A 15,354-nucleotide genomic window follows, 5' to 3' on the forward strand; every position below is an offset into this window, starting at 1 on the left:
TCCTTGAGTAAATCTCTCTGGAGACGAGTGAAGTAGCATAAGTAGTTCAGCGACCGCATTGAAAAGGTCACTGATGAGAACATCCGCTTGCCGTACCTGTCCATGGTCCTAGAGTCCTTATTAGGAGGATGGACAGGAACCGAAGGATCAGCTAACTCCTTCTTAGTGGCCACAGCCACCACCATGGCATCAACAGGGACACCTTTGGATAAAAAATCTTTATCTCTAGGGGCAGTAATAAATTTAGATGGTCTCCTCGGGGTGGGTTCCACTGAGTCAGGAGCCGTCCAAGCCTTCCTTGCCACCACTTCCATAAGGGGGTCAGAGGGAGGGGACACCCAGGAGGTAGAAGGGCGAGAGCCAAACGCCTCAAGATACACTGACTCATCCTCCGAAGGGTTAAGGGCTGGCCAGTTTCCCCTCTGTTTCAGGATCTCAAGGATGTCAGCAAAGGAGACATCCTCAGAGGGGGATCGAGGGGAACCTTCAGATTCCTCTAAGTCAGTGTCAGAGGTGATAGACTCAGGGGAGTCAATGTGCTTGCTCTTGCACTGCCTCTTCCTTGGGGGATCTCCTGCCGGGTCAGGAGAGGCCTCGGAAGAGGAGGAAATTTCCAATGGGGAAACTTGAGGAGTTGGCTCTCTGCGGTCTAAGACAAAGGGGTGAGTAGAAATCACCGCAGGCACTGTAGATGGAGGGGCTGAAGGAGCCGACTGTGGGGCAGAACCTGGTTCTAGCACACTCCGCATGACCTCGAAGGCACCCCTGTCAGGCAAGGCCAGAGGCCCCCGCTCCGAAGAGACAAGGACGTCCCCCGGCACAGACAGGGACAGCTCCGAAGCCGATGTCGGAGCCAAACTCACCAACACCGAAGCCCCGAGAGGGAGAGCGGGGTCGGACAAGGGTCCGATGCCACTCGCCCCCTCGGAGCCGACGATGGAAGCCCGGCGCCGAGATCCCTCCAAGGAAGAGATTGGAGCAGACGACGGAGCCGAAAGGGAAGGTATCGGATTCGACGCACCGACAGTCATGGCTCCGACAAGCCCTGGCTCCGAACTCAAAGGAGTTGGAGGAGGAATGTATAGGGGAACGGAAATAGCCACTGACTGGTGAGTCAGGCTATGCAGCATTTGGGCCAGTGCCTCGGACTTGAGAAGTCTACTCACTACCCTTTGCAAATCATGGTCAGATAACCTAGAAGACTGTGAGGAATGAGTTTTATGGCTCCGTTCAGAAAGAAGAGGGGATCCTGGCGCTGAATGCACGGAGCCGATAGAGAGGGATCTGGACCTCTTCCTAGACTGTGGCTCCGATAAAAGTATCGGAACCAACGGAGTTTTATCAGCCTCGGCTCCAGCCGGAGCTGAGGTAACAGTATGAGGCTTGGAAACATCGGCTCCAGCCGGAGCCGATGTCGAAGCCGACTTAGTCTTTCCAGCAGTCGACTCTGGAACCGGAGCCGACTGTTTGGAAGGTTTGGAAGGCTTCCCTGACACAGACTGAGTCGGGGGGCCTTCAGGCTTTAATAAGCCCCGCAAGATTAGTTTATTCTTGCGTTCCTGCAGGACTCTAGGGCTAAACCCATGACAAACAGCACAAGAGTCCTGCAGGTGCAAAGGCTCCAGGCAATACACACAAGAAGTGTGACCGTCTGTCAGAGACATTTTCTGACAGCACGAGTCACACTTCTTGAAGCCTGAGACCTTGTCTTTTGACATAGTAAAAAGGAGTGCCTGACACAACACAAACACACTACAGACACACCCTTTACTGAAAAAAGTATTAAATTATTAAGGCTAAAGCAAGCCACAAACACACACACACAAGCCCTTAACAGAAAAAAGAGACAACTAATTTAGTCACTAATGGACTGGGGGAAGGGTAGGGGCCAAAGGCCTACAAGATAAGGGAAGAAAGGGAAAATGGACTTGAAAAACAGGGGTCGATTTATCTAAATACTTAATTAAACTAAACGGTTATGGTATGAAAACAAAAAAGGGGTTTTAAGAAGTACCTAATAAGGTACAACTCTAACTCACCTGCCTGAGCCGGTAGAAAAGCACCTCATCAGCTATAGCAGCAAACGACATCTGAGTAGTTACCGCCTAGCATTGTGGGATATAGGGGAGCCTCGAGCCGGTGGAATTAGCTCTCGAGCTTTAATATTGGTCGAGTCGGAGCCGAGGATCGGCTCCAAACCCATCCAGCAAGAATGAAGGCGAGATTGACAACTTAACATCAAGGTTTTCCATGACAAATATTTGAGGTCGCATGAAGAAGCTGGTTCGAAAGGTGGCATTGTCAGAGCTTGTAGAACTAATGACAGGTCCCACGGTTGAATAGGTTGTCTAAAAGGGGGCTTCAGATGATTCACACTTTTTATAAAAGTCTTGCATAATTTGTGAGACATAAGAGAGGAGTCTTGGACACCCTCATGGAAATTAGATATTGCAGCCAAATGAACTCTAATGGTAGAGGCCGATGGACCCGATTGAAATAGATTGGCTAGATTACTCTAGTACTATCGACAATGGTGCTGAAAAGGGATCTACTTGCTTTTCTTTCAGCCAACAGGTAACTCTTTTCCATTGCTTAAATAAGTAATTCTAGTGGAAGACTTATGAGATGCAATAAGAAAGTCCCGTATTGGTAAAGAAAGATCATTCTGCCTGGCAATCAAGGGAATTGGAGGAGCCAAGCTGTGAGCTTCAGGCTGTCCAAGTTGGGATGAATCAGATTCTGTGGATGGGAGATCAACCTCGGGGTTGGATGGAGATTCCATGATTGATCTAGCAGGTGAGGCCAAAGGAAGGAGAACCAAATTTGACGAGGCCAATATGGTGCTATGAGGATCACCTTGCTCTTCAACCGACGGGCTTTCTTCAGAAACTGGGGAATGAGGGGCAGAGGTGGAAATGCATAAAGAAGACCCGAGGGCCAATCGTGGACTACAGCATCCCTGGGTGACTGTCCCGGAGGGGGAATCAGGGCAAAGTAGTTGCTGCATTTGTAGTTGGTCGGGGATGCAAAGAGGTCGCAGCAAGGACGGTCCCAGTGGTGGAAGATCTCTACCGCTATCAAGGGATTCAGGGACCACTCGTGAGGTTGTAGAATGCACCTGCTGAGTCTATCTGCTATCACCTTGGAACTCCCAGGAATGTGCGTTGCTAGAAGAAAATGGTTAGTAGCCATCGCCCATTGCCATATCCTCATGGCCTCTTGACAAAGGGGGTAAGATTTGGTTCTGCCCTGTTTGTTGATGTACCAGACCACCGCCATGTTGTCTGATTGTATCGCAATAGTCCCAGACGGCAGCAGGGGATAGAATGCTTGCAATGCCAGAAGCACGCCCTCAGCTCTAGAACATTTATATGCAGTTGGGCCTCTAACTCGGACCAAGTGCCTTGGACTGTCTGACCCTGACACAGTCTACCCCACCCCATCATGGAGGCGTCCGTGGTCATTGTAGCCTTGGGCTGCTGGGGGGAGAAGGGGCGAGACCATTGTGACAGGTTGTGGGTCATCCACCAATTTAAATCCTGTTTGTACCCATGAGTTACTCGAATCTTGGCTGAAAGAGGATGCTGAAAAGGATACCATTGGGTGAGCAGTAGCCATTGTAGAAAGCCTCATGTGAAACCTAGCCAGCAGGACAATGGTGATGGAGGCTGCCATGGAACCCAACAGCTGTAGGACAGAGTGAGCTGTGGATTTCTCCTTTGAAAGTATTGGGATCAATTGCTGCTTTATCCTTAGAATTCTGTGCTCTGGAATGGATGCTCTGCTATTCTTTGTATCCAATATGACCCCTATGAATTCTGTGGACTGAGATGGGGTGAGTTTGGATTTTTGCCAGTTTATGGTTATGCCTAGCCTTTCTGCAGCGAGGAGAGAGTATGCCAGGGCTTCTAGGTATGGAAACACCTGGAATCCTTGTAGGCGCAAGTGAGCTGTGATGACTGCCATGCACTTTGTGAACACTCTGGGGGCTGTAGAGAGTCCGAAGGGCAGCACTCTGAATTGGTAGTGACTGGCTCCCGCACGGAAGCGGAGAAATCTTCTTGATGGCCTGTCCACTTTTATGTTGTAGTACGCATTTTGAAGAGCCATTGAGCACATCCAATCGTCTTTTTCCAAAAGCAGGAGGATAGACTGTATTGTGACCATCCGAAATTTTTGTACCCTTACAAACTTGTTCAATACACTGAGATCCAAAATTGGTTTCCAGTCCCGGGTTTTCTTTGGCACCAAAAATAGTCTTGAGTAGAATCCGGATCCTATCTGGTCTGGAGGGACTATCTGGATGACTCTTTTTCTTAGCAGCTGTGCTATCTCTAGAGCTGCTTCTTCCGTTTGACTGGGTGGAACGTCAGGTAAGTTTGTTGGGGGGGGGTGCAGGACAAAGATCGAAGGGAATATGGTAACCTCTGGTTATTATCCTTTGTACCCAAGAGTCGGTGGTGATGGTTAGCCAGGCAGAAGAGTACAAGGAGAAACGACCCCCAACCACCTCCAGAGGAAAGGAGTTGGGCCGCTCTTCAGGAGCGCTGGTAGGATTGACCAGGAAAAGAGTCCCTGGAACCTTGGTTACGCAGACCCCCTCTGCCCCAAAAAGGGGGTCTTCTCTGTGAGTTTCCCCCTCTGCTTCTAGGGGAGAACTCGGCCTGTGTGTCTTGGAAAGGACCCTGAGACTTTTTGTACCATATCTTCCCACTCTTCTGGTTTCTGGAGAAAGCACGTTGAGGGGAAGAATAAAGGACACCCACGGCAGAAATGGTCTTACCGTCCTGTTCACATCTAGCCAGCGTGCTTTTAACCTTGGGTCCAAACAATGAAGATGCTTCGATGGGAGCATTGAGGAAGGAAGCCTTGAAGGGTTCCGTGAAATTACATAAGCGCATCCAGGCGTGTCGTCTCAAAACAATGCCTGAACTCTTTGCTGTAGCTGCTCCTTCTGATGCGTGAGATATCAGGCGCATGGAGGAGTTTGATATTGATTCAATGGTAGCCAGCTGAGAGGCCACTTTGTCACGGACCTCATCAGACATGGCACCAGCCAAAGTTTCAGACAGCTCAGATACTATATCCCTTTGAAGCCTGGTGAAGTGTGCCATATAATTCAGGGACCTGATTGCAAAGGTCGCTGATGCAAAAGTGGATTTGCCTATTCTGCCCAGAGCCCGTGACTCTTTGTTGGGCGGACGGACAGTCTGGCCGCCTTCTTCCGCCAGGTCTTTCTTGGTTGTGGCCGCCACCACCAGAACATCTACAAGAAGACCTTTGGACCAATGGGGGTCAGTAGCAGGAGGGGACAAAATTTTATCTGGCCTCTGGGGAATGGCCTCAACAGTGTCAGGAGCCTTCCACGCACGCTGCACGACGAGCCGGATCAGTTCATCGGCAGGTGGAGTAACCCAGGAGGTAGGGGGCTGGGCGCGAAAGGCCTGCAGGAACACAGACTCTTCAGAGGTCTGGTTAGAGGGCTACCAGTCACCTCTCAGTTTAAGGATTTTGAGGATATCACCAAAGGATACCTCAGAGGGTGAGCGAAGGGACCCTTCCCCATCATCAAAGTCTGTGTCTTCAGTAAGGGACTCCTCTGAGGAGTCCATGTGCTTCCTCTTGCATAAGCTTTTTCTATGAACTTCCTCAGAGGGAGAAGCTGGGGAAGACAACGCAAAAGGGATTTCCTGTGGGAGTACATCCTGAGGCCCTTGCGCCCGGTGTCTGCTAGGAGCGACTTGTGTACATTGCGGTCCAGAGGAGGGCGGGGATATTGACAGAACATTATCGCCAGCAGAAGCCAAAGCCTTCCCATTAGTTGGAAGGCCGGTCCACCTGGAGAGGAGTGAGTGTCCAGGACAGGGGTCACACCCCTCCCCTAAGTGGCTCAGCCTGCCGACTCGGAATCCCTGGATGGCTGTGAAACGCCAAACTACGTATGCCACAGCTGACATCCTGGCTCATAGCAAAACTCTCCTGCCATGAAGGCAACTGCGGTTCCTTAGTGAGATCCATAAAGGGAACCATAGAGGGGGAAGACTGCACTATATCAAGGGGCTTCAAAGGCAATGAAGGAGGAGAATAAGTAGGGGTCTTTGGCAATGGGGGATCACCTCCCAAGGAAGGATAGGTCCTGGGGGGCGGGATACCTCTGGCCAAAAGCACTTGATCCACAAGACGCAACACGTCGTGTTCAGAGAGACTTCTAGTGGATTTCACAGACACGGCTGAGGGAAAGTCAGGTCTATCCACAGATGGGACAAGCTCGGTGCCCACCTCACCTGTCTGCACTGAAAACAACGGGGCCATAAGAGACTGAACTACAGGTGTCTGCACCGAGGTAATCATTGGTGCTGAAGTCATGGCCTGTACCGACAATAAGGTCGGTGCCAAACTGGTTGTCCGTGCCGAGGCTGGGACTGAAAAAATCAGTATCAATAACTGAGTTGTCGGTTCCGGGTAAGTTGTCGGAGCCAATGTGGTAACAGTCTGTGCCGAATGGATAGTCAGTGCCAGTAGGGAGGTCTGAACCGAGGAGCTCCTTGGTATCGATACGGTAAAGGGCACGCTAGTCGGTGCCAAAATCGCCGATGGCCTCAGTGCCGAAGGTCTAGGCACCGAAAGCGCTGGAGCCGAAAAAGTCAAATCCGAAGTAGAAAGTTTAGCCTTCTAGGGTCTCGGTTGGTGGGAGTCCCCAGCCCGGGACGAAGGAAGAGATTTGGCCTTTGAATGATCATCAGTCTTTTTCTTATGGGATCTTGGAGGGGTTGAAGCCTCCGACCCAGAAATAGCCTCTGAAAAAGGAGATTTGAGTAGCCCCTTCAGTAACAATTTATTTTCCTCTCAATCAACGTCCTGTTAGAGAAGTTCTTACAAATTCCACAGGGCGGATCAACTGATAAATGAGGCACACCCAAGCAATAGACACACAGAGAATGTGCATCTTAAGTAGGTAATTTATGGCCACAGTCTGAACATCTCTTAAATCCTGGACTACCTTTTTTATCTGCCATGATAGGAAAGAAGGAAAACAGAAAGAATACCAGCAATGGTACAAGAAATATCCGAAGGTAATGAAGAAAAGGGGTCGACCAACGATAGTATAGAAGAAGCTACCTCGCGATAAAAAAGATTGAAAAATTTCAAGAAGGGATAGTCGCTAAATGCAATAAGGTAAGAGAAACAATTTAGAAACTTTTCTGAGAGAAAAAGTTGTTTTAGACTAGTATGACAACAAAATATTATACTTAGCTCAAGAGAAGTAGCTTGACGCAACCAAATGGTGACGCGGCAAACGAAATCTGGGGTAATAGGGAGAGGGGGGTTCTGAGTAAGAGTTTTAGCTCGAGAGTTTGTAGCTGATGTGAGCTTGGAAGATGTCCGAGGTTGGAACTGATACCCATACGTAAGGACTGAACGAGGATTAACAATATCAAATCTTATCTTTCACAGAAAACTCGACAGCTGAAGGTGACCACATCTGAACTCTCAAAGCAACAAACGAGATCTGAGGGATGTTAGGGGTGGTGCATTATTATGGAAGAAGCTTGAGAGTTTGTTGGTGACCACGAGCTAGAATAATGACCAAGTCAGATCCAAGTACTGGATCCAAACCCATACTTAGAAGAATGAAAATTGACATCAGATCTAATATTAGCCAAACAAAGAAGTACACACTCATACAAGTGCACAAAGAGGCATATACATGCAACTTAACAGCAGCCAACACACGTTAGTACATTTGCATTTCTTCTTGAACCTACACTGTAAACAGTTCTGGGACACAGAACAAAGTCAATGAAATACACTTTCCCATATCTGCTGGGTGCCAGTAGCCCAATGGATTATTTTCAGAGGAAACCAAAGGGGCTAGTTAAGCTGCCTAGAGTACTTTTTCAATAATGTATGGGATCTACAAAATCTAACTGGACATCTGAAACCTCTTTTTAAACACCTCATCTGAAGCACAGCAATAAATAAAAAAACAATGCGTTTATGATTGCTGCTTCAATGGAAAGGCACCAGATGACTCTACTCCTTTAAGTTAAACACTTCTAATACTCCTGCAAGTCAGTTTTACGAAAAGCAGCAGTTTAGATCTCTCTCAGTTTAGCTACTCACTGTAAAAATCTGATAAAAGAAATTGACTTGTTTTACATCACCTGCAGTAGGTATTCAAACTGGTAAATGCAGAGACCCAGCTCAGCCATACTAGGTTTAAAAAGTTCACGTAATCGATACTCCTGCATCAGTCGGACAAAAACACAGAAAGATTCTTCTTCTGGCATCTAAACAAAAGAAAAAAATGACAGTTTTAGTTAGTTTGTCTCCGTGAAGAACAGTCCAATTCACAGTTCCAAAGACAGATAAAAAGTCAAGTTAAAGGTCCCTGAAGATCAGAGTCCAAAACAAAAATAAAGATGAAAGAAGTACTCATGGTACAAGAGCTCCGGCAGTTAAAATTATGTGCAAACTGGTGCAAAAATACTTCTTATTCTGTTTATAGTTAAAGCATTGTTAAATAATATGTACTACAGGGAGCATCAGTAATCTATTTTTTCAATGGACTTGGATACAGAAATGGACTTAAATACATTAAATACCTCACAACATTAACAAGATGGGATCAGTACAGATATATCTCTTTCAAGTAAAGATACATTATCAGGGCTAATTATCATTTTAAAAGAAAAGATAGGCTTCTGCTATTTCATTATTTAGATTTCATTTGATTGATGATTGACCCCCCCCAATATTAAGCACCTTAGACTTCATCAGATCACTATAAATGAACTTGATTGACACCCCCACATTAAGCACCTTACACGTTCAAAATTAATTCTGCTTATACTGAACCAATGACTGGTTTTTCAATGGCAACAAAACAGCTTAACTGATACTATCTTTAACAGCACAAGAGGAGTCCCAGTGCCCAGCATGATGGAAAGGCACAATGATATGCACAGAAGCTCAACAGTACAGCAGAAAATGTCCTGTTGCCCCAGTTAAATGAAAATTTCACAGAAATTAAACACTGGAACTCCAGTATTGCCTGCACTACTTAATATTCTATACAAATTATCTAAAGATAGGGTACCCACTTATTATCTGTACCTGGGCTAACTGCTTCCACCACCCTCACATTGCACCCAACTGCCTATACTTGCTGAAAACCATTAGTGCATGCTTTTATATCAAATATAAACCATACATCTCAACTGTACAGATTTTTGCAAAATGTCCAAATTTTGTCCTCATATTTTTGGTCTGTTTTTCACAAAATTGTGGTTTTCTGGCAAATTATTAGCAAATCATTAAATACTGAAGTTAGAAAATATGACAGACATTTGAGTTTCAGACTTCATACCCTTCAGAAAATTCATACTAATGCAAAATCTTTTACTCTATCAACTATTTAAGTTTGTAAGAGCAATATTTAAAAAATGTCCCTTTTTTGGGGCCTTTGTCCCACTTTTATTTATGGCTTTGTCCAGATTTCTTGCTCTAAGAGGTTCAGAGGTATGTACAAACCACTGAGATAGGTATGACATGCCATAATTATAAAGCAAATCAAGCAAAGCTACGTTCTTCTTAAGCCGCATACGAAAATCAGCACAGTTTACTTAAAAGCTGGGTCAACAGTCGCCAAACAGTGAGAAAATGCACTTGTGTGAATATACTCACCATAACTGTAACAGTGGTTATCTCCTGACCTGGACAGATGGTCTTGGGGTTGGGTGAATACAGTTCAAGCCATGGTTGTTACAGGGAGCCTTACTATAAAGGAGAATGAACAGTATGCTACATTATTTTCCATTTTGGTGCACAGGAAGAGGCAAAGTGCCTTATCAGTTTGGAAAAGGTGCTTGTTTATTTTTTTGCCAGCTAGCAAAATGAATCAGCATTTCTGGCCAGTTTGCTCAAAATGTTGATTCCTCCAAATGGATGATGATGAGGATTTTTTTTTTCTTGCTGCAGTAAGCCTAGAGATGATTTTAACTGTACGAGTACAGACCCTCAATAGGAGCTGAAGCACCAGAAAGCCCCTTACAAAAATACACATTCAGTTACTATAGCTTTAATGGCTTTGCTTTCAAATGATGCTGTATTTACTCATACACAAAATGAAACAGATACCCTGAGAAAGCTGAAGGAGCACTGTAAGCCTAAACTAGCCTATATAAATCCACAAAAACAATAAAACAACAGGTTTAATTTTTGCTTATTATATACCTCCAATTTAAGACTAAGGAGAGAAGGAGAGAGACAAGGCCACACTGGATTTCCTCTAAAATCTAATAACTCCACTAACTTAGAAGGTATAAAAATGGCAGAAAGCTAACTAAATTCAACCACCACCAGATCCCTGGTGTGCAAGAATAGATGGAGAAGGGAAGGTGCCTGTCCTGCAGCAATGATCCTATTATTTGAACATTTATTGTTATGGTGAACAAACTTATACATCTGTACTATATTCATCATACAGACAGGAATTTGTAACATACACATGACGATACTAAGTAGTATATTCTCTGAAAAGTGTTGCTTTCTGGTTTACGAAATCTGCTCGTCCTGGTGCTTTTGTTCTATGTGGCAGACAGACACTTAATTACCTAGGCTGCACATTTCACGTTTTTTTATTCCATTAGTTAATTTGTTTCTTGAGATATAACTTAAATACATAGAGAATTTCTGTTTTTGTCTTTTCTGATGAGACTCAAGGCCTACAAAAACTGCAAGCACTACTGGTGACTCCCTGCTAGATAATAATACTAAATCCATATTTTTTGCCAGTGAGTTGCTTAAACTGAGCTGCTTTCCATTTTACCTGCTTCATTTTGTTTTCTGTTTTAAGAAACATGCTTCGCCTGGTGTTTTTGTTCTATGTGGCAGATAGACATTTAAATTATCTAGGCTGCATGTTTCACATGTTTATTTCACGGGTTAATTTTTCTTGAGTGATACTTAAATACACAGAGAACTTATTTGTCTTTGTCTTTTCTGACAAGACTCAAGGCCTGCAAAAGCTATAAGCATTGCTTGTGACTCCCTGTTGGCTATTTTCCCATCCACTCCTGTCACTTATTGAGCTCCTTTTTAATCTTGATCATTTTAAGCTGCCCACCCTCACTGTAAATTGAGCTTTGTAAGTTCCTCCCTTTCTACACTGTTGTTTAGATCACAAAATATTTGTTTGCTTTTCCTTGGGCTTATTTTGAAAAAAAATGCATTTTGCCTCTAATTGTCTGTTCTACTGATTTAATTGCTCTGGATTCATTATCTATTACTATTCATCATCTAGATAGCTTCTGGATAAAGTAGTGTATTATATACATTCAAGCAAGCTCTTTTCTGTGTTTTACATCAACAGGACAGTAGATTTTCAATCTAATAGCAGTGGGTGGTAGCCTGGTCTGTATATGTTGGGGAAAACACTAGATATTTCTGCATGTAGTGGTTTTATTGGCTGGAAGGCTTATTAATCGGCTTACCTTGTTTTTGGTGCTTTTATAAATTCTGCACAACTGAGTGGCTCTTGGCTCATTTCCACAAAGCAAAGTACTTATACCGGATAATCATACTTTTAGCAGTTGTCTAAAGTACACATCTGTTATCTTCAATTACTTTTTGCTTTTCTTTAAGTTTAAGGTTGTTTGTGGTAGAATTTCATTCCAGAAACTCTTATTGTGCTTTTACTTAGAGGGATTGGAATTATTCACCTTGTGGCATTAAATGTTTACCTGTCTATCACAGTTAAGAGGCACACAAAAGAGCTCCAAGTGTAGTCATTTTATTGGCCAGAGGGCTCAGTAGTCAGTTTTCTATATTTTCAGTTCTGGTATAAATTTGGCACATTGGCTGCTTGCTGTGCCAATGCCCTGTACTGACACAAACATCTGGAAATATTGCTTTGTTTCAATATACTGAAAATTTTACTGTGCTACTTACTGTTTTTTTTTTTTTGCACTTCTTTAAAGTTGCATTGTAAAACTGCAGTAAGGGCTGTTATTCTTCATTGAAATACACTGTATCTAGTGTTTCTTAGTTAGTATTAAACATCTGTTGATGCTCCTTAACACCTGGGCACCAAACCAGTCATTTCAAATTAAGAAGGTCAAATTCTGCACTCTTGTGGCAGGAGAGGGCTGATTTCACCTATGTGAGCTGGGAATTGCTGGTGGAAAGCTCAGTGTGTGCCTACCTGATTGGCCTTATGGCATAGTGTAAAATGTGCTGTGTTCTGATTGTATATAAGCTTTGCATTTGCAAGAAGCTGCTCTTCTTACTTTGGTGATTATTGGCACATTGTATACACACAATCACCAGAACTTTATCTTAGTCCCACATTACTCACTGTGCAATTAGTTTGAGCGGTGAGCACTATTTACACATTTAGTTAGGACTATTTAGGTCTACCATACATTATTATAGCACCCAGGACTACTGCTACTCAAACAACATCTGGTTTGGCACTGGGCAGCATCGCTGGTTAGATGCTTAGGTCAGCTTCAGATTACACCAAATAAGCACCCTTCCCTCATCTGGTTACAAACACCCTCCACTCCTATCCTTTCAGGTACATATTAGGACCTGCAACCATGGACAAGCACTATCCTACTATCCTTGCATCCACTTGGTGGACAGGGGCATCCTGAGGCAATACAACAATTGCTGTGTACTGACAATGACTTCATTCTTGAACAGACAAATACAGTATGTGAGAGATGTAGTTACACATTGACACTGGAGGCTAGACTCACATACAAACACAAAAAGCAACAAACAAGTTGTCAGCAACTCACACACATCACTCACTGCACAAGCAAAGGACCACTCACACAGACCCACATATGTAGAGGTGCTCACATGTAACTTACTCAAGATCTCAAGGGCTTCTCAGGCACAGGTCTCAGAAACTGTGTGCACACAAACAAGAGAATTCCCGTCACAACACATGAAGCCACATCTCATTGTGACTTAACTACCAAGCTCATAAGGTGAAACACTCCACACCCAATATTCTGGTTATAGGAAACACCACTGAGAGACACACTGATGTCCCTCTTACAAGGCTGGATATGGGGAAGGTTACAGTTAGTTGTCTGTCAGAGCCAAGATTTGCCAGATCATGCAAGCATTCAGGTCACCTACCCTTAAATAGCAGTATGACTCAGTCATTAGTCCATGTGGCCGTGAATGATCTGAGATGTACCTCCCTGGACTACATGAAGAGAGACATAGTTGAGCTCTCAGAATATATATCACTGGCAGATGTCAGCCTAGCGCTGAGCAGCATTCTACCATCTCCAAGGATAATGCCACAATACCAGCAAAAAATGATCAACTTCAACAATTTGCTTAGCTACTGCTGTCATTCCAAATGGGCCCAATATTTTCCAGCTTGGGAGGACATGGTTAATAGGCGATGCTGCTTTGTCAGGGATAGTCTTCACCTCTCACCTCTAGGCTTTTGGATAGTGGCCAAAACATTATCCACCCTTATAGTGCCTTTTTTAGGCAATGCCAAACAAACCTTCCACAAAAAAAGAAGTTATGTACTCACCATAACGTTCCATCTGAGTAGTTCTACTTCATTTGTCTTCAACCTGTGGGTACCGGATCTGAAGTTGGCAACTTCACAAGCATCTGCTCCGAGCTCCAAGCTCCTTCCCTTACCCATAATACACCACCACCTTCCAACCCCCAGATCGAGTTTGTTGCACCTTACACTGAACAACCCGATCCCAAAAATACATTACACACCTAAAAACAGCTATAATGCTGTCCATATGTTAAGGCCAGGGGGAAGGAAGGAGGGACGGTTGAAGGCAAATGAAGTAGAGCTACTCGGATGGAAAACTATGGTGTGCACATAAATTCTTTATCTGAAGTAGTTTACTTCATTTGATCTTTAACCTGTGGGACAGAATCCCCAGCTACTAAATACCTGGGTGGTCCTCATGGAAGGATATTCCGGAGCACCGCAGAACCAAAGGATGCTCTCCTTCGAGAAATCAAACCCAATTTATAGTGAGAAATAAAGGTATGAGATGAGGACTAAGTAGCAGCAAAACAAATGTCTTCTAATGATACTCTCGACCAAAAGGCCGCAGAAGTAGCTATGAACCTAATCAAGTGAGCTTTAACCTGACCCGGAGGAGACGAACCTTTATTCTTACAGATCTGAAAGATACATAGGGAGGTCCACCTAGTAATGGTAACCTTAGAGATAGGTTTACCCAAAAAAGGTTTAGAAAAGGACAAAAGGTTTAGATCGTGTGTAAACAGAACCGTAGCTGTCTATGAACATCCAGCAAATGCAACTTGTACTCCATTTTGATTGTAAAATTTGGAAAGAAATCAGGTAAATTGATAGTTTGATTTTAACCTCTGATGCAACTTTAGGGAGGAAGGAAGGATTGGTGCGAAGAGAAACCCGGTCTTTGTGGAAAATCATGTATGGAACCTTGGCAGACAACGCTTGCAGTTCTGAAACCCTCCTAGCAGAGGTGATAGCCAGTAGAAATGCTGTCTTCCAAGAAAAAACTTAAGATCTGTGGTTGCTGCAGGTTCAAATGGAGGAGCAACCAACGCTTGAAGTATCATAGTAACTTGAATGGGATCTTTGACCGGAGGACACAAGAGAAAGGTACCTTTGATACAAGCTTTGCACAATCTGGAAGAGGCTAAAGAAGCAGAATTCTCACCCACATGAAAATGAGAAATGGCAGCTAGTTGAACCTTGAACATAGACGAGCTAGTCCCTTATTGAAAAATATTAGCCAAAAAATCAAGGATAGCAGGAACGGGAGCCATGAACAGATCTAAATGCCTTTGAAAAGCCCAAAAGGAAAAACGCTTCCATTTGCTGCAATAAATCTTCCTGGTGGACGACTTATAAGCTGCCACCAGAATAAACCTGACTGAAGAAGACAACCTGGGAGTCCTAGCAATTAAGGGAACAGGAGCAGCCAAGCTGTGAGCTTCAGGCTGTCCAGATTCAGATGAGGGACCCCCAAGGGTTGAGAAATGAGATCCTGAATGGGATACAAGGTAGAGCTAGAAGGTGAGACCAAAGGAAGGGAAACCAGACCTGGCGAGGCCAAAACGGAGCAATGAGGATAACTTTGCTACCCAGTTGACAAGCTTTCTGTAGAAACCTCGGAATTAGGGGTACAGGAGGATAAGCATAAAGAAGACCGGGAGGCCAAGCATGGACTAGACCGTCTCTGGGGGACTCACCCAGTGGGGGGTTCAGAGCAAAGAACTCGCTGCACTTCGCATTGGAAGGAGATGCGAAGAGATCGCAGCAAGGCCAACCCCACTCTAGAAAGATCTGCTCCGCTACTG

At 44.5% G+C, this 15,354-nt stretch overlaps 1 protein-coding gene across 7 annotated transcripts in view; it reads right to left on the bottom strand.

Moving 5' to 3' along the window:
- EVI5L (ecotropic viral integration site 5 like) overlaps positions 1-15,354 on the bottom strand; it is a 2,636,797-nt gene that overhangs the window by 1,917,746 nt on the left and 703,697 nt on the right. For all 7 annotated transcript variants that reach the window (XM_044084539.1, XM_044084538.1, XM_044084535.1 and 4 more), the window contains one exon: positions 8,166-8,291. In XM_044084539.1, the coding sequence (XP_043940474.1) occupies positions 8,166-8,291 (126 nt within the window). The remainder of the gene's footprint in view (positions 1-8,165; positions 8,292-15,354) is intronic.

The sequence above is a fragment of the Protopterus annectens genome, chromosome 9.part0, assembly GCF_019279795.1.
Source record: "Protopterus annectens isolate FY-2018-M chromosome 9.part0, PAN1.0, whole genome shotgun sequence".
NCBI lineage: Eukaryota > Metazoa > Chordata > Ceratodontiformes > Protopteridae > Protopterus > Protopterus annectens.